At 42.5% G+C, this 23,837-nt stretch overlaps 1 protein-coding gene across 1 annotated transcript in view; it reads left to right on the top strand.

Annotated features, from left to right (window-relative positions):
• The window catches only part of LOC139054708 (snRNA-activating protein complex subunit 1-like), a 30,690-nt gene that overhangs the window by 5,312 nt on the left and 1,541 nt on the right, over positions 1–23,837 (top strand). Inside the window, exons 5-7 of the mRNA XM_070532178.1 lie at positions 1,284–1,394; positions 8,560–8,669; positions 18,367–18,412. Coding sequence (XP_070388279.1) covers positions 1,284–1,394; positions 8,560–8,669; positions 18,367–18,412 — 267 coding nt within the window. The remainder of the gene's footprint in view (positions 1–1,283; positions 1,395–8,559; positions 8,670–18,366; positions 18,413–23,837) is intronic.

The raw sequence follows: 23,837 nt of genomic DNA, 5'->3' as shown, positions 1-23,837 counted from the left end.
TGTTGGTGCAAGCTTGCATCAACATCTTCAAGTTATTCCTTTGCGTGTACTGGTGGTTTGTTGGCTCTCATTGAGATGGAGAGAGGAAGAGAGAGAATAAACTTTTATTTAAATAATATCACCAGTGCCCCGCAGGGGTGAAAATCATGGGCCGGGTCCTCAGTCGAGGACTCTGAGCTCCAGCCACTAGGCGCGCCCACTCGGCCAGTTTTAACTGGAGGATGTTACTTAAAGAAAAGCATGAAATGTTGACTCGGGAGAACCGAGGGGCTCGGATTTTTGTTAGTTACAACTACACAAAGACAATAGATAACGTATTCAGGGAAAGCATCAGTGAAATTAACTGTTTCCTTTAATTGAAATGTACAAATAATAAAAACAAATGAAAGTGAATGACCACACAACGCAAGAGCCAAGCCCACATACCTAACATTACTCATGTAGTGCCATAGCATTGAGCTACTCCAGCAACCACTCTCCCGTTCACTTTATTGGGCATATGTGTATGTGTACAACATCCAGCCCTGGGAGTGCTACTCAGCACCATTCATGGAAGGAGCATCTTGATGTCTGCCTTTCATGCCTACACTTTTCCCCCCTCTCTTATATTTCTGTATTGCACTGTGTTAGTGCCCATCCTAGAAGGACCAAGTTGTGCTCTACAGAATGTTGTAAATGAAAAAAAAGTTAAATAAAAAATAATCTCGGAATTTATACTCAGGTAGGGGGGGAGGAGCAGAGAGATATAGAGAGGTGCAATACACAATTCTACAGATAAGGTAAATTAATTTAGTCTGGCAAACTGCTTACTGTCTGTATAAAAAGTAATACAACAGCAAAAGCGAAAACATTCCAAAGCCAGTGTCTCTGGACCACATAGCTGGCTGAAGTATGGAGCAGAAACTCTCACTTTAGTGAGTTGGTCAGACACGCAGTTCAAAGAATAAGGCAAAAGCACCATAGTGTCACTTCATTGTTTTCAAATTGATCTTGAGGTGTATTTTTTGAGTAACGTTGCTAGCTCAACTTATTTCTGTCACAGTGGATTCTCGATCATTTGAATGCAAATGTGCTGGTGGGGCAAGGGATTTCGCTGTTGTGTTAATCATCTTAAGCAGGCCACTAGATGGAAAAGTCGCATGTCTGTGATATTCTTGAGCTATCACATGCTAACTGTTCAAAATAGTACTGCATTCTTCAGCTTCCTCAGAATGCTAGTTCACGCTTTGGCTGCTGTTGTGTGTGTGCTAGTGGTTGAATATCATATTTGCATTTTTATGCAGAGGAGCCCTGTGATGTACCATGGTCAAGAGGAGGATGTCAGTACACTTGCCGCAGCCAGCGCCAAGGTGTTTTCTCCACTGGAGAGGATGACTAAAGGTGGCACACTCCAGGTATGCAACGTAAACACTCAAGGATTTTTCCTAGAATGTGCGTGTTAGTTCTTGAGCAAAAATCAGTTACAAAACATGGCTCTGCGCCTTCCAAGTTAGTGAGGATGCTTTCCAGCATGAACAAGCTGTGAAACGGGGCTCGCATGATGTTAAATAGTTGAGAAAAGAAAGCCTTCACAGGTATATGCCAGTCTAACATCTGATACATCAAAGACTGTGAAGCTGTATAGGAGAGTTCTCACACCCTTTGGAAGCACTAGTCTGAAGTCTGCTTGCGGGCGCGCAGCCTTACTCAAATGGAGTAGCAGTTGCTTCTCAGTTCAAGTGCGGCTGTAGCTCACTCCGATTACTGATGGCTTCTGCAGCCATACAAACGCCCAGCTGACCACCTACATGAAGCCAGTATAACGCCATGTGAAAAACAAAAATTCTTAACTGTTTATACAGTTAAACCTTGATATAACAAAGTTGGTAGAATCAACACTTCGTCATATAAAAATTTTATTATGTTGAAATTCGGCGTATGCAAATGCAACATATATGACCTTTTATTCAAATAAGTACAGTCACAGGGAAATTTTTCTTACCCATGGAAGGGGCCATAAAATTTTTCGAGTTACCGGGCAATTGTGAAAAAATAATTTCAATGAGAAAAGAAATATTTTGTTCAGTTTGACAGTTGGCAACCAAAGTTACGGTGTTGTGCTGTGTCAACAATATTTTCACATCGGCGGTACAAAGCAAAGCCTGTCACGCTCGTCCACTCTGGCACCAAGGTGGGACTCCCTATCATGAAGAGCGCTGGCAGAGCAAATGCTGCGTCTGCCTCTCGCTTCAATGCGTCTCTGAAGCTCAAAATTACATGCACTCCAGCACTAAATGCACAGGAAGATAGAGCACATGAAGCCACGGCCATCTCGGCACACCCATTATTTGCAACCATCTCCAGCTGAGCTTATAGCTGTCAGCTGTGCTGACAGCCATTTGCGCAGCCATGGTGGTGACGTACGCTCACCTGCCACTTCACCCCCCCCCCCCTCCCCCTTGCCCACTCGGGAAGACAACAGGCATCAAGCCACCATTCTTCTCGGATCACCCTCGCAAACTTTCCCTCGCTCCCACAGCATACGTCGTGCGGTGGGCAATAGAATCTTATTGCTCTTGGACTTCATATGGAACACAGCATTGAGAGGGTCCTGCTGCTCTGTTTTGGCGGCCACTCTTCACACGTCTTGTGATTTGAGAGTTCCGTTCGCTAACAATATGTAATTGAACCATTTGGTAATCTGCATCCATGGCAATTTCCGTTTATTGCCTCAGTACAGTCAAACCTCGATATATTGAACATAGATATATTGTATTGCATAGACGAGCCATATGTAAATATACTGAAAGATATCTGTAGCAGCTCCACAGCCACCGTAGTCCTCCATAAAGAAAGCAACAAAATCCCAATAAAGAAGGGCGTCAGGCAGGGAGATACAATCTCTCCAATGCTATTCACAGCGTGTTTACGGAAGGTATTCAGAGACCTTGATTGGGAAGAATTGGGGATAAGAGTTAATGGAGAATGCCTTAGTAACTTGCGATTCGCTGAGGATATTGCCTTGCTTAGTAATTCAGGGGACCAATTACAATGCAGGCTCACTGACCTGGACAGGCAAAGTAGAAGGGTGGGTCTAAAAATTTATCTGCAGAAAACTAAAGTAATGTTTAACAGTCTCGGAAGAGAACAGCAGTTTACTATAGGTAGCGAGGCACTGGAAGTGGTAAGGGAATACATCTACTTAGGGCAGATAATGACCGCAGATCCGGATCATGAGACTGAAATAATCAGAAGAATAAAAATGGGCTGGGGTGCGTTTGGCAGGCATTCTCAGATCATGAACAGCAGGTTGCCATTATCCCTCAAGAGAAAAGTGTATAACAGCTGTGTCTTACCAGTACTCACCTACGGGGCAGAAACCTGGGGGCTTACGAGAAGTGTTCTACTTAAATTAAGGACGACGCAACCAGCTAAGGAAAGAAGAATTATGGGTGTAACGTTAAGGGATAAGAAGAGAACAGATTGGTTGAGGGAACAAACGAAAGTTAATGACATCTTAGTTGAAATTAAGAAAAAGAAATGGGAGGAGGGGGGGGGGGGGTCATGGGCAGTGCATGTAATGAGGAGGGAAGATAACTGATGGTCATTAAGGGTTACGGACTGGATTCCAAGAGGAGAAGGGAAGCGTAGCAGGGGGTGGCAGAAAGTTAGGTGGGCGGATGAAATTAAGGAGTTTGCAGGGACAACATGGCCATAATTAGCACATGACCGGGGTAGTTGGAGAAGTATGGGAGAGGCCTTTGCCCTGCAGTGGGCATTGCCAGGCTGCTGATGATTGTGATGACGCGTATATCAAATACTTCCTATGCCACCTGGAAAATCACTTGCATTTTTTATTTCAAATGGAGTCAGATGCAATATGGATATATCGAACTCCGCCACCCCAGACCACATGCACTGTGTTGACAGGCGGCGAGCTTTCCCACAACACCCTCGAAGATAGCGGTGGCGCGATGGGCGTTCCCGACAGCTGCACACGCAGCGGCTTGGCTAGTTTGACAACGTTAACGACGCATTGCATTTGCCGCATTGGCTCCTCAGTGCCGCGCTCTGGGCCTGCTGAGCCTCACGAGGAATGGCGGTTTGCTTCCACAAAGACACACGACAGCACTGTTCACTAGGTTCACTCATAAACGCCATGGCAGATGCCACTTAGTACTTTGTTATTGACAGTATTCCAAAATGCTTCAGTTGATGGACATGGTGATCGCAGCGAAAGTAGTGGCCAAATGAAGATGCTACTGAGGTTGATCCTGCAAGTGCTGATGTTTCCCCACTCCCAACTTCAACTGAGCCTGTAGCTGCTTTGGCCCTTCTGCTTCACTACTGCGGCACAATAGAAGGCACGAGCCTATTGCTTGTGGACTGTTTCGACTATGTTGAGCATGGCATGGTTAAGCACGCGGCTGCCAATAAGAAGCAAGCTACACTGCTGCAGTACTTTGAGCCAAAGAAGTAAATACTTTGTGTGAAGCTTCAAGTAAGTATTTACTGCACCACAATTGGTTCATTAATTGATTTGTACAAGTTTTTTATGCATTTTTTTACATGACTTAATATATCGAATTCTGGGTATATCGAGGTTTGACTGTATTTCGTTGCGGCGCCAGTGAAACATTATTTTATTGAACTCGTGCATAAACACACTTCGTTATATTGAGATTCAAGGTACTCGTCCATTGTGTTTGGACAAGAAGCTATGAGAACGTAAATACATCATTATATAGAGAATTTCATTACTTGAAGTTTGTTGTATCGAAGTTTAGCTGTATAAGTTGTTGCTTAATCGAATGTGGTATGAGATAGAGAACATTTATTTTAGAGTCATTAACCCCTTAAGTGTTTGGATGAGCTCAGATAGCCAATGCAATGCTGGTTAATCTTGCTTTGGATGAGCCCTGCTGGGCAGTGGGGGTAATCTTGTTTTCAATGTTATTTGGGCAAACTCAGCACATCCACTTAGTTTTTCTTCTTCTACATAGATGGCTGCAGTGTTAGTGTTTGAAATCTGCGGTTATTTCGCTCTTTTTTGTTTTACTTCATAGCTGTCAGCACATTTCCAGGGCCTCGAAGGCTGCGTTGATTAAATTTTCATGTTCTACAACATATACGGCAGCCATTTCATCAGTGCTGCAGAGATGCGTTTATTGTGGTCTTCATTTTCTACTACAGTAAAACCTCGTTAAATCGTACCCGCTCAAACAGTAGTTTCGTTTTAGAAGTAGTAAAGTCAAATCCCCGACTCAGTGGCTATTGAGCATAATGTGTTTTGTATCCGCATAAACCGTACCAGCTTATTGCGTACGTATCGGTTAGCACGTAGTGTTTCCGCTTTTCGTCACGCAAACGTGGCGGTGTGTCGTCTCCATCGGGCGGCCTGGCAGAACAAGAAGCCTCAGAAATCAGCACAACGGCCTCCAAGCACCCTGTGCATTTGCACGTTAAGCCACATCAACATCATTTCGGCGCCATGCGAGAGAGCATTGTGGCTTCGTTCAAGTGAGAACTTGTGTCATGCCAAAACTCGAATATAAAAGGCGCCGGGTGCTTAGCTTAGAAACAAAATTAGACATTGTTCGTGCTATCGAATCTGACGTGAGAAGTCGGCGCTGGCATGCGACATGGGTCTACTGTTGACTGCGGTGTGTGATATTTGGGATGCGAAGAAGTTGCTCGGCAGCGTTGCTGCGACCACAAAGAGATTTTGGCTACGAGGTTCGACTTTTTGCCATCGTTGCCTCTGTTGTTGCCAAAGTGTCCCCTAGCGACAGTGATAAGGACGACACGGAAAGCGACAGCACGGGCGATTCAGGCCCGACAGTGGCAGAAGCTGTGCGTTACGTCAGCCTCATAAATGCAATCATCGCGACGAGAACAGCACCCCGCAATGAAAAGATGCCCCGCAACTTCTGCAACACAACCGCGCCTGTGCACGGAGAATATGTAACGCCAACAAAAAATCTGCCATGCGAGTGTTTGCCGAGAAGAGGGGGCTGGCTGAAAAGCTGGCTCGCAGCTTCAGTAGGTTTGAGGCCGCTGTCGTTGCTGCTAGGCCACGGCATCGTCAAATGAAAATAAGACTTTTGTCGCACGAAGTGAATAAATACTGCATGTTTTTGCCGTTTCATCGCACTCTCTTTGAGTTGCGTTTTTGACAGGTAAGTGGGCGATCTCATGCTATTTTGGTTAAGCAGTACTACTGTTTAGTGCATACTTTTTCCGAGTTCCGACCAAGTACGGTTTAACGAGGTTTCACTGTAACATGAAACAAACTGGTTGAAAAAGCTTTAGAAGAGGTTTCAGAATAAGCCTTAAATAAAAAGCAACATGAGGTTACTTTTGGTAAAAATAATAAAGCACTTAAAGGACCCCTCACCAGGTCTGGTCATTTCAAACCGACAAGGGCAGTGCATGCAATTTGTGCTAACGACTGTGCCTGCAAAGTATCGCACCGCTACACACAGCGAAAAGAGCTGAAATTCAACCCAAGCGCCCTGCGCCCTTCTCGCGGGCCCCATGCTCCCAGCTGAAGAGTTCACGTCAGTCACACAAGTGACTTGACTTAGTTCACCACGCTGGGATGTCACTAATAGCAGCGCGTGACTTTGAGAATTATTCAAGGTAACAGCAATTATTTGTTTCTGTTCTTCATTAGACAAATCAGTGTTTAGAGAAGTACTAAAACTTGCAGACCGAATATCTGCATGTCTTTGTTTTACTTCGTGCCATGGCAAGAGAGATGCACTTCCGTTTTATCTGCTTATTCCCACACACGCACAGAGTAAAACTGTCATTTTCTATCGTGTTCCAGCGAGCGATCACGCTCTGTGATCCACTTGCATTATACCGTTAGTCAAGTGTTCTCGTGCACAGCGTGCTGCATAACGGAAACGCAAGAAAACTGAAAAAAAAAGGTTGGGCCCGTGACATATGTGTCATGTGATCCTCCAGCTCCAGTATGGGAGAACGCAGGGATGGAATGTGGCTTGTGGAGGCTAGATGGGGCCGAGTGGAGAGTGTGTCTGTGTTGGCGGTGACACTCGCTTCCGGATTCATGGGTTCACGGCACTTAAATGTTTTCGTTTTAGCTATTAGTGAACCAATTTGAAAAATTCTTACACTAGAACACTTTTTAGAGGGCATGTAAGAACCTCCAGGATATAACCAAAGTTTGCTATGTGGCCTGGTGAGGTGCCCTTTAAGGGCTTAATAGTTTCATCTCTAAGCAAATTTGGGACTCCACCCGCTGGTCTTCGACACACGAAAATTGTAGTAGAACTCCCCTTAACATCTTTACTGTAAAAGTGACTGAGGTAAACTGATTACCAGTGCTTTAAGTGCTGGATTGTACTAAACTTTTGCTTTGCGCCATTTATTTTCTGATGGTCATTAAGTGACTGTAAAACATCACTTATTATTTTTGCACTTTTTGTGACAGTATAGTACTATTCTTGTCCAATAGTCATAGTTGCACTCTGTCACCTCTGGCACAAAGACCTTGTGGTGTGACTAGGCTACCACACCACCTATGGAACTTTATGAAGCTCACTTTACAAGTGTTCATGCCAGCACACATATATTGAGACACTTTAGTCTCTTACAAACACTCATGCACTGCATGCACTGCATGCACATACACATTTGGGCAAGTATTGTGTTTTTGTTCACGGTGGCTTAACTCCAAAATCTTAGGGGAAAGAAGAGGCTGATGCGAGTTGATGGTGGGAAGTAAATGTCACTATATATCCATAATTTTGCTATCTTTTCTTTGTCTTTACTAGCCACATGGCATTTTCTTGTGTGTGTGCATTTGTTTACATGCACAGTTGTATAAATATTTGTATTCAAGCCCTAGCCAACAACTGCATTTCTGTAAAACACACACACATCTTGTTTTCATCGCAGTCAATCTGTGTGGAGCTTTTCAAGCACAATCAAATCACAAAGTGCAGCTGAATAAAGCTGCGCTGAAGTAGCGCGTGCTTAAACATTGTGGTACATACGACTGTGGTACATGCTCAGTCAGGAGTATGTTCAGGCTGAGCAAGTACAGGCTCAGCCAGAAGCGACCAGTCATAATTAGACTTAGGTCAAATATTATTCTGATTAACTTTTTCTAATCTGCCATTTTACAAGCAGAGACTGATGTTCCAAAACACAAGTGTTCATAGCAGCACCTCCGTTGCTCCTCCAATGAGGTGTATAAGAATTTCAGTTGCCTTTAATTTGCTACCGCTAACATGGTATCCTTTTGTTATTGCAGTAATTTGGACGACTTATAGCTTACTTTTTAAACACAGGAAGAACTCTTGCAACCCTATGTGAAAGCATGTGGTTATGGCTGTGTGGCAATCTCTGTAAATTAAATTAAACTGTCTATACCTTCTTTTGTTGCCATAGATGAGATGCTCTCACTTTAGCCTTCCTACAGAATCATAATGCAGTCTTTGCTCATCAGGCCAAGACAAGAGGTATTCAGTGCAAAGTAGCAAATGTGTGCATTCAGGCTCTTCAGTTGTCAACGGCACTCAGTATGCTACTATATATCTGTCTTTGCAGCAACTGTCGCTGATTCATCGACAGTACATAGCAATGAAGTCTGCTCAAGAAATACCTGAAGTGAGAGATCTGGCCATCGTCAAAGAAGATATCTATGAAGGCCTTTGCAGGTGAGATTATAATTTCTGTTATCATTCTGCTTCTTCATGACCTGCCAGAAATGCAAAAAAAAGTTGCACCATGACTTTTTCATTACTCTTTATCGCTGTACTGGGAGCATCTGGCTGAGTTTGAGCTAGGTGGGCTGGAAATCTTGAGACAGTCACGGAGCTCCCATCATGACTGATGCAAGCATCAGAAGAACTTCAGTTTGGCCTAGTTGGTATTTACTGCAAATCATATTGACCGCAAAAAAGACGGGGACAGAGGAAGAAAACACATAAACACATAAACATAAACCGCCTGTGCTGTTTATCTGTTTTCTTCCTCTGTCCCCGTCTTTTTTGCGGTCAATATGATTTGATGCAAGCATGTTAATTAATTTCATCCTGTCAAAATTAGACTGAACTTTCCCCACTTTAGATTAAAGAATTAGGTACAGTCAGCACTTGTAGTGTAATACTTTGTTTGTGAGACATGTCCCCTTTCCTGCTGTCCTGTGTATAGTGCGCTTGTGCAAGTTTAGAAGTGCATATGCTGTTTGAATTTGAGGTTTGGCTATGATGGAGCATTTTCATCACAACCGTGGTTATGGTGTGAGTTGTTCCTATGAGTGTTTGCCTCGTTCGTGATTTCCTGCTGAATCTGCTGCAGCCCTCAAGGATGTCGTCAATTTAGAAGTAAGCCCAGGGCTACCAATATATATATAGACAGAAAGTGATCATAAAATTTGAAACCAATTTTCGTAGGGTGCTTTTGTGTAATAAGAGAATACTTAACAAAGTAAAATTTCACTGATGGTGGCACATTTTTCTGTTAACTAGTCTTAGTAGAGAAAATACCTACCTCTTCAGAATTTCGTACTACAAATGTAATAGGCTAGAAGGCAAGGCACCTCGACATTAAAGGGACACTAAAGCGAAACAACAAATCAGTTTATACTAATAAAGCGTTGTTTGAGAACACTGCAGGCAGTCATTTCAAAACAATAGTTTGGTTATTAGATGAGAAAATGAAGGTCCAAGTATCAGTATTTGAATTTCACGCCGAAACGCAAGTGCCGGTACGTCAGCGTGACGTCAGGGATTCCAAAGTATGTTTTCGCATTTGGGCCGCGTTGGCTGAATGAAGGTTCTCGGAACTTGCCATGTTTAATATTTGGTTCCTTTAGAAGACGATGTAGTCAATCTGTACCGCTATATATAATTAGTAGGTCCTAGAAGATGCCATCAAAATCCAAGACGTCACAGCCCCCAGGTGCGGGAACTTAAGTAGGCGTCGCTACCCGTATTTCGTTCTTGCGCTTTTTTCTGGCTTACCAAACTTCTTATCGTTGTAAGAGTGGTGTTTTTGGCGTTGTAGAACGGTAATTTACTGATGCAGAAGAAATCATTTTTCACTTTAGTGTCCCTTTAAGCGTCAAGCAGATCAAAGATGTTTGATGTATTCTTAGCGGGATGTCACCCGGCACCAGGGCATCTATTTCGTACTGTGCGACAGCCTCACTGCTATCTACAGAATCTGCTTATGTGTTTGCTCGCAAAAGTGGTTATGGAATGACAAACATTTTGACCATGGAAACGCAGTGCATGTGGCTTGGCATGGAACTAGCACATCTACACTGGGTAATGCCACACTGAAAATGCACTTAGAGTGTGTTGGCTACTTTAGACAATGCTTCTCTTGGTTTAGTATGTGCATTTCGTGTGTTTATTTATGCCTTAAGTGCTGCAGTCTCCAGCTTAGCTCATGTAAGCCTTTCCACATTTATTTGGTGCCTTGAAACCATGTTGCATTCTGTGCTCTGTGTGGTGTAGGTTGCTAATTATTGGTGGCCACATTCCTCGTCAACCTTGTTTAATCGCATGATGGCCATTCTCCGCTGCTGTCTTTACTGCTGCTTCTGTGAAGCACTTTGTTCTCTATCGTCTTGTAATAGAAGCGCATAAATACAAAAATTTCCTTATCTCCATGTCAAAATTGTTTTTGGGTACAAAAGGAGACATACAAAGGGAAGACACACACATGTGCAAACTGGATGGTGTGCATCTTAGCACCCATTGCAAAACCTGCTCATGTTAACAGTGCTTTCTTCGTGTGAATTTTTTGGGCAGGAGAGGCAATAAAACAGCACATGAAATCGGGGAGGCATATTTTATCAAAAAGAAAGGTTCTGTGTGTGTCTGTGGCACATTGATTACTTTACCTGAGGTGCACTTGTTTGAGGGTAATTGGTTGCATTATTATTACGCTAACACTGTCACAACATCTGCATTTTGTGTTGTGCATGCCCGAAAATTGGGGTGCATTTTCTGTACTTCGAATCATTAAGTCAGTTTGTAATGCCACTTTGTGCATTTCCTTCCTTCTGTATGTCACATTTTGCACCCATAAATGTCTAGCAGACAGAACCTACTTGGCCAAAAAGTTCTATTGAAATGCCAATACAGTAGAACCCCATTCATACATTTTTTAGAGGACCATAGAAAAGGAAAGCATAATGCAGAAAAGCATAACACTTGCTGTAACATTACTGATGAAACATAAAGCTACTCGCAAGAAAACCTTTTTGAAATTGAATAGGAAACCAACAAACTACATTGGAACCTTGTTAATTTGATTTCAAGGGGACTGGAAAATAATTCGAATAAAACGCAGCTGGAAATAAAAAGATAGCCCTATTTAAAGGGACACAAAAGTGAAACAATAAATCAGTTGAGACTAATAAAGCACTGTTTGAAAACCCTGCAGGCAGTCATTTCAAAATAATAGTTTGATCATTAGATGAGAAAATTAAGGTCAAAGTATCAGTATTTGAATCCCGCGCCGAAACCTTGATGCCGGTACGTCAGTGTGACATCAGGTATTCCAAAGTATGAACCCGCCGTGGTTGCTCAGTGGCTATGGTGTTGGGCTGCTGAGCACGAGGTTGCGGGATCGAATACCGGCCGTAGCAGCCGCATTTCGATGGGGGCGAAATGCGAAAACACCCATGTGCCTAGATTTAGGCGCACATTAAAGAACCCCAGCTGGTCGAAATTTCCGGAGTCCTCCACTACGGCGTGCTTCATAATCAGAAAGTTGTTTTGGCACGTAAAACCCCATAATTGATTTTTTTTTTTTTTTCCAAAGTATGTTTTCGCATTTGGCCCGTGTCGGCTGAGTAAAGGTTCCCGAAACTTGCCATGCTTAATATTTAGTTCCTTTAGAACATAATGTGGTCATTCTGTACCACTGCATAATTAAGTAGGTCTTAGAAAATTTCATTAAAATCCATGACGTCACCGCGACCAGATGCGGGAACTTCAAGGAGGCGTCGCCACCCATCTTTCGTTCTTGCGCTTTTTCTGGTTTACCAAGCGTTTTATCGTGGTAAGAGTAGTGTTTTTGGTGTCATAAAAAGGTAATTTATTGACGCCGAAGAAATCATTTTTCTCTTTAGTGTCCCTTTAATATGGCATTCAATAACATGCATGGTACTGTACACAATACAGCCATTGACCGGCAGTGCAGACTTAATAGTGCCTGCCTAAGGGTCCAAGCAGATGGGCATCCTAAATATTGAATTCACCAGAAAATACTTGCTTTAATTCCACGGGCAGCCAGAAAAGTTGGTCAATGCGTTGCAGCACAAAGAAATGCCTGCATGAAGGGAAACATTGATATCCACCCATATGTAGCATGAAGCTACAGAGGACACGCACATGGGTATCTCAGAAACAAAGCTTTGTGGTTAAAGAAAAATTTGTCCTGGTCCAAGATACGAACCTGAAACAAACACCTTTCCGGGGCAGTCGCTCTATCATGTGAGCTAACCAGTAGGCTAGGAGATTGCAATGCGGGGGTGAATTAATCAACAACTCGAAGCACAAGGACAATCAACATGAATCCGAACGATAATGAATCCTGGACCAGGGAAAATTCATCTTCAACTACGAAGCTTTGTTCCTGAGAAACCCGTGTGGGTTTTCTTTGTAGCTTCATGCTACATATGGATGGGTGTCAACTTTTCATTTCATGAACCTTCCTCCACCTTGCGGAATTCCGCAGAACTGATCTGCCATATGCTTGTGTGCAACCCGATTACCGTGTCTTTTGCACTTGCGACCTGCTTAGCTTTGCATCTTGCACTTGCGGCACCACTACTGCTAGAAAGCAAAGCTAAAACAAATGATAAATAAAAAATGACAAACAAACTGCTTTGGCATATATGTTTTGTTGTTGCCTAGCATTAAGATAAATGATTGAGAGCATAATTTATGTTATGCTGAGTTCTGAGTGACCAGCTTTCTTACTTTCATCAGTCCGGGCAATCCAGAAGCTCAATTTCGCTGCAGTGTACTAGAATAATTTTGAGCATCAGTAGCATTAGTACTAGTAGGCTCTTTTCCGTGTGTTCTCGTGAAGCAGATTTCAGAACTTCACATTACTGATAATTTGTCATGCCGAAATTAGTCGCTCTTACATTTTTTGCGTCCATTAATTTTCTGCCGTCTTTGGTGTCGCCATTCCAAAAATAGTCATTGGAAAGGCATTGTCTTCGGCTAAGACACGCTTCACTACCACGCTGGGCCACATCTTGGGCTTTGCCATAGGATTTGGCCGCTTCTCTCCGTGTAACCAAAGCATTTCTGTTTTAGGCCTACAGGCTCTGAAATGGATAACCGAACTCGAAAACAGCGCAGCTTTATTGATAAATTTTTTCCACTTATGCGAGATAAGACATACAATGGCCTATAGCACCACTTGTAGCTTATGAATTTTACAAGTTACCAAGAATCTAGTCGAACTTGGCATATGGTGAAAGTGGCCCCATGTTTATTGGGTGCCAGCGTGCTTATTGATGCAAAGCTTTTGTGGCAAGTGTTGGGGCTCCCTTTTACATTAGAAAATAGCGTGCCCGAAGCGAACCCCAAATCCTGTTTGTGTCATGCGTATGTGCAGCATTGACACAATTCCTTTCTAATATTCTAAAGCTCTACGATCACACCGTTGCTACAGTTAGACGAGAGTACTGTCTATGCATATGCCAAATATTCGCCCCCTGCAACACGAACCGAGGTCAACTATGCTCAAATTGCCACATGATCATGGGTTTCCTTGCAATAGTAATTTCCCAGCACTTCCCTCACTTAATTGCTGCCCTCTTCAGTAGAGACATCAAAGCTGGAGTTGGCACAGTTGGAAGTTGCTTGAGGATTGTGATCGGAAAAAAATTCTTAATGCAGTAGACTTCCATTAATTTAATCCAGTTAATGTAATCCGGACTGAAGGTCACAGTCGGTGACCATACATTTCTATGGGAGAAAACTTTTATTCCTGAAATTAGCCTTCGCCAGATAATTTGAACTTGGCTGGTCATCATGCATGCATCTGAACCCAATGATGGCTGCAGTAGTGACTCCAGTAGCGGCACTGTCCGTATTGGCGGCGCTTACGGCACAGTGAATGCATTGAACATATGCCATCTCATGTCAAAAACGCCTGTTTTCGGCCTGCCCCAGGAAGATTTTAATTTGACGCTGATAGCTCGTGATGAATTACTGAAGTATTTACCAGACTGTAATACATGCCTTTTCTTCCAAGCATTGTCATCCGAAAATTGCTTGGGTGGTGCAGTCTGGTACAAAACCAAGACCACGTTCATAATAGCCTACTGTGAGAGCCAGACTAGCCAGCGTCATTGCCATTGCCATTACAAGATAGCAACTATGGGTGCCAACAGCATGAATTCTCCCTTAGCATAACGATGCGCTACTTTCAACCTGGTTACAAAAGCGCTTTCAAACAATAAGTTATTTTACATGTTAAGCTGTGAAAACAAGTCACGTGTTCTTGGCATTCCAGAGAATTGTATGTGTCACAGGATGAACTAGCGAAGTGGCTGGTCAAATCTTTGGCCACCATCTCATTTGCAATCCTTGGAGAGTCGTTTAATAAATGTAGAATATCAAATGTGCTCTGGCATATACTTAGGACGACACATTGTGGTTCTTCATAAACAGCGATAAAGTGCTGTCTGAGAGTGGTGACAATGGACCATAAGCACATAAATTTCCATTCTGTGAAGATAAAGTTCACTGTTTTTGTTTTTTTAAATTGCCGACATCAGAGGCACGCTAGGTATTCCTTATTAAAACATTTGGTATGCATTCGATTTCTACTTTGTTTCCGAGCTATAATGTCATTTCTGTGGTAGTCTTTTACTTTGAACCCCTAAAAAGCAGGTGCCCGTTTGATTCAGGGCCATGTAGGAATTGGGGGTATGTAAATACTGCCAAATGAATCGGCTGTGAGTTTTTAAGTTTTTCTGTCTGTTTTTAATTTGACAGGCCAGATAATTCTACCGATTTCCTCAGTCCTGTCAGGGCTGAATTAATGCAAGTCGACTAGAAATCAAAGAAATCGCCTGGGATCATGTCACACATAAAGGAACAAACACTGAATGTGCAAAACTCGCAAGACAAACCACAAGTGGAGCCATGCAGCCTTAACTACTTGCCGGCTTGACCTGGCTGGTGCTGTAAATTGGGTGAAGTTGGCTACAACTGGGTCAACTATCCGACTAGGCTTTGCTACCTTCAACTTCACCGAGGCACTGGCAACATATTAAAACAAATACATCACTTTCTCTGCTTGGCTCGGTCGGCTTGATAGTAGCCAAATCGGCACATGGTCATGCAGGCGAAGCAGGGTGGAATCCAAATTATCAAACGTTGCCCTACAAGTTGTTTGAAACTTAGGTCATCCTCATACATTACATCTCTGGAACCAGTGATGGTGCTGCAAAGCTGTCTGAATGGTCGAGCATGTCCAATTTATTCTTCGGTGACTGTGTCATATTTTCGGAAGTGCTGTCTCGGAAATTATGGATCACCGAGCAACTGCAACTGATATAGAGCTTGGATTGCAAAGAGAAGGGTAAGTGCACTGGTGCACTATGTGGGCTACATGCTGTGGACCCATGCTAGGGACTGCTGGGGACCGTAGTGACTTGCGATGGTAGCTGCAGCTACCACTGCAGGTCATCGTGCATGATTGCATAACAGCATGGTAGAGCTCAAGCCTCCTGTTTCGATCTGAATTCACTCCTGCCGTAGAATTTCCTACACTATAGTAGAGGGAACTCTGGCGCTGCAGTCATTGACCCACTATGGGAATGATGGGAAGTACATGGATTTGTCTGATCTTCGTGCTTGTGGATTCAGACATTCTCGTGGCTTTGTTTATTATGGTTTATATGCCTTCATTGTCGTAAATTTCTGAGCAATCTGTGCTTTTCTAAGTGCAAAAGGCATTGCGAACATGTGCAATTGCTACTAAATTACATCAATTGAGCGTGTCGAGGTAGCCAGATCGAAACACTCCAAGCGTCTCCAGGCACTGGCATGCATGCACATCACTTGTCAAAGCATGCGTCCGTGGCGTAACGGTTTCAATATCAGGCCTCTATGCTAGAGGTCCTGAGTTTGAATTATGCTGCCTGACAATTTTAATGATGTCTGTTTAATTACTTATTATGCAGTACATTGTGGAAAACGGACAAGCTTACTAAGTCACGAAGCCGTTTGAAGCCAGAAGGACAAAGTTTAGGCAAATCCACGTTCTTCCCATAGTTTCCATGCTGCTTCAACCACTTCCATTACAGCTCTTGTAGACACTGGCTCCAGAGTTCCCTCTAGTAGTTATTGTATGAAACTCTGACTCCTGCTACCATTTGTAACAGCAAGAAATAGTAAATGGTTAAATTGGCCATTGCTAATCCCATTTCATGTCAGAGTAAAATATTACTCATATTTTATCATTATGATCGAAATCAACTGTTTGTTTTTGATGCTGTTAGGTCTGATACCTCTGTCAAGCGGGCAAGTTAAGTGCACTTACGGGGAGTGCACTTCGGAACTTTGAGTCACACTTTAGGCAACGCGCTTCTTAACGGGAAAACAGAGTGCACTCGCAGTAAAAAAAGAAAAACGGCGACATACTAAGAGTGCATTTTTAAAGGTGTAAATTAACAAGAGAAAGCTGCTAAAAAGCGATTGTTTTAAGTAGAATTATATATAAAAACAAACTTCATCTATTTGTCTCAACAAAAAACGAAGATGCTTTTATAATAAGTGTGTTGCGAGTCAATGCTGGCCAAGACGAATACCTAGCCAATCCAAAACAACATCGCGGCGTGCGGCGAGGCGGCAGTTGATCCTGCTCATGATCCTGCTAGAACAGAATATGAGCGAGTATATATGAGCAAAGACGGCGAGTTTGATATTTAGCTACACTGCAAAATGCCACGCACACGGCTCGAAGCACGACCAGCGTGGTCAGCACGCTTTCACACCAAAATAAACATGAACTGAATGAACATGGTGGCGCCGCAGTGCCGCAGCATTCTGGCGCCGTTAGTTGCGTACATGATAAATTTGTTTCTTTATTAAGCTGTTTCGCTTCTCGCTAAACACAAATTTTATTGTTAAAAGCTGCTCAATAACTGAAATGAACTTTTGTGTCCTTTTTCTATGCATTACATTTTGCGTCATTGAAAGCGTTGGTGGCGAAGCCAGGCACTCCTTCAAACCGTTGGCGGCGAGGCTACGCACGCGGCCAGCAAAGTGCGTTCCGTGAAAGTACTCCGACTTGAGTGCACTCACCTGGGAGTACACTCCGCTGCGACGTTAAGATTTGGGAAAGTGCACTTAAAAACCGAGTGCACTTGCCGTAAGTGCACTTAACTTGCCCGCTTCACAGGGGCATAAGACACCGACAAGCCTCAAAAGTGTTTTCATTTCTACTTATCAGATGGCACCACAGAATTTAGTGCTTGTCATTTGTTGGCAGCTGATTCTTCACTGTATCATCAGCATGCTTATCTGCTGAAGTACAGGCAGTATGCCATTACAATATATGTTGAAACGTTGATCACATGGCACATCACCTTGGTTCCATGGAGAGGCGGTCCATGCGCTATGGGCTTAACATATCACATAGGGCTAAAATGCTCATTATTGGTGCCATTCATTAGCCTTCGGCACTGCGAAACCCTCCCATAGTAGAGGGGTGACCATGGTTTGGCGGTGGTAAAGGCAATGCTTATAATCGCAACGCTACTTCATTCTACTAGACTGTGGTCCAGACAATTTTGGTGAGAAAATACCTTTCTCACACATGTGCAGCAGCGTTTTTACAAATGGCCTGTTCTCAAATCGAATACTACTTCCATTTCTGAAATGAGAGAATTCTGTTTGTGTATTAACATTTCCCAGTGTGCACATACCCCTCTTTCCTGGCCATGCCATGACAACTCTGCATTACGCACTACTATATCCTCATAATTGGTCCTCACACCTATGATGATACCAACCTCGGGTAACAAATACAAATAAGTAACCTCATGTGGACAGACAAAGTATAATCTGCATGAAAGCCAATGTTGCACTTAGTTTTTAGTTCCTCACTCATACAAAGAAAATGCGGCATTGGTTTAGTTCCCGTTTTGTTTTTGTGTGTGTGCATGTGTGTATAGCGGCAGTAGAGTACAGATCAGCGTTATCAAAATAGTTGTTCTTCGAATAAATCTCATCATCTAAGAATGTTTTATTGAAGTATGATCTTAAAACTTTGCAAGCTCCTAGAATCCCGATTATGTGCAAATGTCACAGTCATGCCGTTTCCTCCGTTCATGCACTTATTTACTACTTCGTTGCTTTGCAGGGAAGTTGCTGTGCTTCAAGCCAAGTATCGAAGTCTGCAAGAGCAGGTAAGGGGCCCGCTGTTCATCCATTTGTAGGTGGTGCCTCTTTGTGCACGCTTGAGTGCAGTAAACAGTTGGCTCGAGTGGATCCAAAACACCAGCTTACTGTGTCACGGTTTCCCTTCGTAGAGCTGCTGTGTTGTCGAACATGATTTGTTGATTGATGTTGTTGAGCTGCTGATTGTCACGGTACAAGACACTATTGATTATATTGTCGATGGTATAAGATCACACAGTGTCTTTCATGTAGTTACAGCAGCACAAACTAATTATCTTGTTGGTCTGTTGAACACTGTTTTTTTTTACCCTCGTACTTAAGTCGCATCTGACAAAAAAAAAATATTTTGTTACGTCCAATATTTCTTAAAAGTACATGCTGATATCAACAGAAAAGATATTGTGGTCCCATCTATGCAGAGTAATTGCGTAATCGTGATGCCTCCACCATCCCAACAAAGGATCTCCTGCTTATATTGGCTGCCTGTTGGGGGCTCGTCATGCCAATAAGGCGCACGGGAACAACAATAAATTGCATACATGTGCTTTGCACATTTGCCAATAGGCAACTGTGCGATCTGTGCAATCAGGCAAAATAGCCTCATCGGCTTGTTGGCTGCGGTTCTGCTAAGCGAAGCTGCAGTCCAGAATGTACCATTTCAATGTGGAGTTTTCTTTCATCCACACATTTCAAGTTCCACTCGTCAGGTGTAGTCACCAACTGATTTTTCAGGCATGAAGGGGGCCACATGCAGACCCTACTGTTCGACTATGATTCTAGCCAGTGCGTGTGATCTCATGTTTGATGCCATTAGCAAATTTTCGTAGCAGTCGGCAGCCAAACTTGTGGTTTCGTGCTGATTCAATGCGTTGGTAGCTTTGTTCTCTCTCACATCTTCACATCTGGAAATTAGTTGGTGACTGCATTTAATATTTTTGCTGCTTGAACACAAATATATTGCACTAACAAGCAAGTTTGCTTCACCGTAACCTAATCATTGAAAAAAAAAAAACACACACATGCATAAACTTACACTCACACAAACACCCAGGAAACTCCCCCTCTGTGTTTGCACTCAAGTGCTTACTACCAATTGATTATTCGCAGTATGGGTGCTAGAATTTATACATAATTTTCCCCACATGCACGAAAAGAGCATGAGAACCGCCTAGTTAATACTTCTTATTAAAGAAAGCGTCCAAGGCCAAACATATTCTTTTCACACTTCTTCCGAAGCTTGAGAAAGCCAAACATGTTGTTCTTTCACACTTTCTTGACTGCTTGCATGCATCGGTACCGTATGGGAGTGTATTTTTGTTCGCTTAAGGCTTTTACCAACAGGAATCACCAACTAGCCCAGCTACAAGTTTTCCTGGTGACAGTCAGTTATTACAAAATTTTTGGTAATGACAGCCAACACAATCAAACCACAATATAGGGTGTTCTTTTTTTGTTTTTTAATCTGCACCAAATTTATGTGTGCGTTAAGAGATAAAGCCGGCGATGTCATTACTAATATGGATGAGATAGTTCAAGTAACTGAGGAGTTCTATAGAGATTCGTACAGTACCAGTGGCACCCACGACAATAATGGAAGAGAGAATAGTCTAGAGGAATTTCAAATCCCACAAGTAAGCATACTTAGCGCCAGCAAACAAGGACGGAAGGGAGACGACAACACAATGCGCTAACTTCAACACTTAATTTTCAGGAAGTACACCTATATAAACCATGCACAGTGGCGCCACCTTATCCGTCTGGATAAGGTGGCGTCTGGATAAAGATCGTCTGGATAAAAAAAGTCGTCAGATAAAAAGCCGGATGGATAAGATTTGGATAAGGTGGCGCCACTGTGCATGGTTTATATACGTGTACTTCCTGAAAATTAAGTGTTGAAGTTAGCGCATTGTGTTGTCGTCTTCCTTCCGTCCTTGTTTGGTGGCGCTAAATATGCTTTCAATTTACCAACACGCCCAACAAATGGCAATCCCACAAGTAACGCTGGAAGAAGTAAAGAAAGCCTTGGGAGCTATGCAAAGGGGGAAGGCAGCTGGGGAGGACCAGATAACAGCAGATTTGTTAAAGAATGGTGGGCAGATTGTTCTAGAAAAACTCGCCACCCTCTATACGCAATGCATCATGACTTCAGCGTACCCGAATCTTGGAAGAACGCTAACATAATCCTAATCCACAAGGAAGGAGACGCCAAGGACTTGAAAAATTATAGACCAATCAGCTTACTATCCGTTGCCTACAAAGTATTTACTAAGGTAATCGCAAATAGAATCAGGAACACCTTAGATTTCTGTCAACCAAAGGACCAGGCTGGATTCTGTAACGGCTACTCAACAATAGACCACATTCAAACTATCAATCAGGTGATAGAGAAATGTGTGGAATATAACCAACCCTTATATATAGCTTTCATTGATTACGAGAAAGCGTTTGATTCAGTCGAAACCTCAGCAGTCATGGAGGCATTACGGAATCAAGGTGCAGACGAGCCGTATGTAAAAATACTGAAAGATATCTATAGCGGCTCCGCAGTCACTGTAGTCCTCCATAAAGAAAGCAACAAAATCCAAATAAAGAGAAGCGTCAGGCAGGGAGATACGATCTCTTCAATGCTATTCACAACGTGTTTATAGGAGGTATTCAGAGACCTCGATTGGGAAGAATTGGGGATAAAAGTTAATGGAGAATACTTTAGTAACTTGCGATTCGCTGATGATATTGCCTTGCTTAGTAACTCAGGGGACCAATTGCAATGCATGCTCACTGACCTGGACAGGCAAAGTAGAAGGGTGGGTCTAAAAATTAATCTGCAGAAAACTAAAGTAATGTTTAACAGTCTCGGAAGAGAACAGCAGCTTACGATAGGTAGTGAGGCACTGGAAGTGGTAAAGGAATCCGTCTACTTAAGACAGGTAGTGACCGCGGATCTGGATCACGAGACTGAAATAATCAGAAGAATAAGAATGGGCTGGGGTGCGTTTGGCAGGCATTCTCAGATCATAAACAGCAGGTTGCCATTATCCCTCAAGAGAAAAGTGTATAACAGCTGCGTCTTACCAGTACTCACGTACGGGGCAGGAATTTGGAGGCCTACGAAGAGGGTTCTACATAAATTGAGGACGACGCAACAAGCTATGGAAAGAAGAATGATGGGTATAACGTTAAGGGATAAGAAAAGAGCAGATTGGGTGAGGGAACAAACACGAGTTAATGACATCCTAGTTGAAATCAAGAAAAAGAAATGGGCCTGGACAGGACATGTAATGAGGAGAAAAGATAACCGATGGTCATTTAGGGTTACGAACTGGATTCCAAGGGAAGGGAAGCGTAGCAGGGGACGGCAGAAAGTGAGGTGGGCGGATCAGATTAAGGAAGTTTGCAGGGACAACAAGGCTACAATTAGAACACGACTGGGGTAGTTGGAGATGTATGGGAGAGGCCTTTGCCCTGCAGTGGGGGTAACCAGGCTGATGATGATGATGAAATTTAAGAAAATTGCCTGTAAGAGCACAATTCTAATCCTTAATCTAAATTATTTGATGAGGTGGTCATTACTTCTACGAGAAATCAATATGCTCAATTGAATAATTAACACAATTTCAATAATTAACTATTTGTTTAATCACTCTATGGCACATATTTAAATCTACTAATTATAGCAGGTGTGTTCGTAAAGCCTATCCGCTTGGAACCAATTGTGAGGACTGCAGCAGTTTCGAGGCATACATTTTCAATGTGTCTAACAAAATGCATTGTCGTTCCAGTTACTTCTTTCGAGAAAAATGGTTTTACGCATTGAACCACGATATTAACTGGAACGTCAATGAATTTCATCTGACACTTTGAATATTAATATCTCAGAACTGGTACAGTCCAGAGAATTCGTTCCAAGTGGGATGCGCCTTGCAAACTCGCCAGTTACAATTCGTAGATTAGGATATGTGCGTAAAATAGTTAGTTATACAGTTAATTAGCACAATTATGGGAATTACTCAGTTAGGCATTCTAATTTCTCATAGGACTAATGGCCGCATCATCAAGTATTTTATATCAAGGGTCAGAATCGTGCTATCTTCCACAGACAATGTTTTAAAATTTGGTGCAGCTAAAAAAAAAGGAAAAAAAAACTGGATAATGAACACAGATATAATAAATTGTCAGATATAAAGAAGTGATTCTTAACTGTTTCCCACCGATATCAGCATGTAGCAAATAGATGTTTACACCGAATATCGGATGAACAAAGGTATTTCTACGTTAGATGGCACTTTGTGATAATGATGTTCTACTGTATCGCTGTTGGCTGTAGAGTAATTTAGCAGACTGTAATAGTAATATCGATAGTAATGTAGCCTCCTTTATGTTATCAGTATTATTATTATTTTTATGAACTACAGTTTACGAAAGCTCTGTATTCTTGGTAGTCTGTAACTACTGAATTCTAACATGTTCACGCATCTTGGATTGTAATGCACACTCTATTTTCCACAGCCAGAAATAAAGAACGCAAAATGCAATGCAAATTCCAAATGTTAAAGAGAGAAAATGGCAATTCATTCTCACTCAGAAAAATAAAATGTATTGCATTTGAGCCACAGTGGAAGCCACTTGTCACAGCAGTCCTGGATTGGAGGGAAGCACTTAAGATTGGCAGGTCAAGATTGCAGCTTTGGTTTTACGCTCGATTATTGTTTGTCATAGTAGAGCGAGCCTTTAAGGGGGGTAAAATGTGTGTTAGTATTGAGTATATGTGGTATACATTAGTTTTGCATTACTACTGTATGTCCGCACGTCCTCCATGGTACTAAAACCTCTGTGCACTTAGGTTTAGAAGTCTGTGTGCCTTACTATTGGCGTTAATGAATATGCAGTGCAGTAGAACCTCCATTCGACTAAGATTGTGCATTTTCTTGAATATCTTTTTTTTTAGATTTATATCAATACTGCCTCTGTAATTTGTCCTTAGCAGTGCTTTTGTGCACCTTTATCAGTTTGTTATTAGTGCTTCAAGCTTCGGGTGCATTTCTAGCCAAAGGTATAGAAATCTTGTATACATGACTCCACATTGTGCATATGTACCGTATTAGAAAATGGAAAGGCGAATGGTTGAAAAGTCTAAAGTAAAACACCTTTGATGAGCAATAACTTGAAAGCTTGACTTTGTATTGGTTTTGAAAGTTCATGTATGCCTCAAACTAAGCGTGCAAGCTGATATCGTGCCAGCGTCACACAAGGTAGTGGAAGCAGCAACGAAAGGATGTATTCTAGTAAGCTCCTAACCTGCTCATACTCGCATATCTGACAACTCTCCAAAATGTTTCGTAATGTTTACAACCTAGGGATTCTTCTAAGATTTTGTGAATGCTGCAATATCAAGTCTTACAAGAAGTAAGTTTTTCTCGCAAGAAAGTTTGGTTG

The sequence above is a fragment of the Dermacentor albipictus genome, chromosome 1 (genome assembly GCF_038994185.2).
Source record: "Dermacentor albipictus isolate Rhodes 1998 colony chromosome 1, USDA_Dalb.pri_finalv2, whole genome shotgun sequence".
Classification (NCBI taxonomy): Eukaryota; Metazoa; Arthropoda; class Arachnida; order Ixodida; family Ixodidae; genus Dermacentor; species Dermacentor albipictus.
The sequence above is the reverse complement of the archived record's forward strand: the minus strand, read 5'-3'. Positions and strand labels throughout refer to the sequence as shown.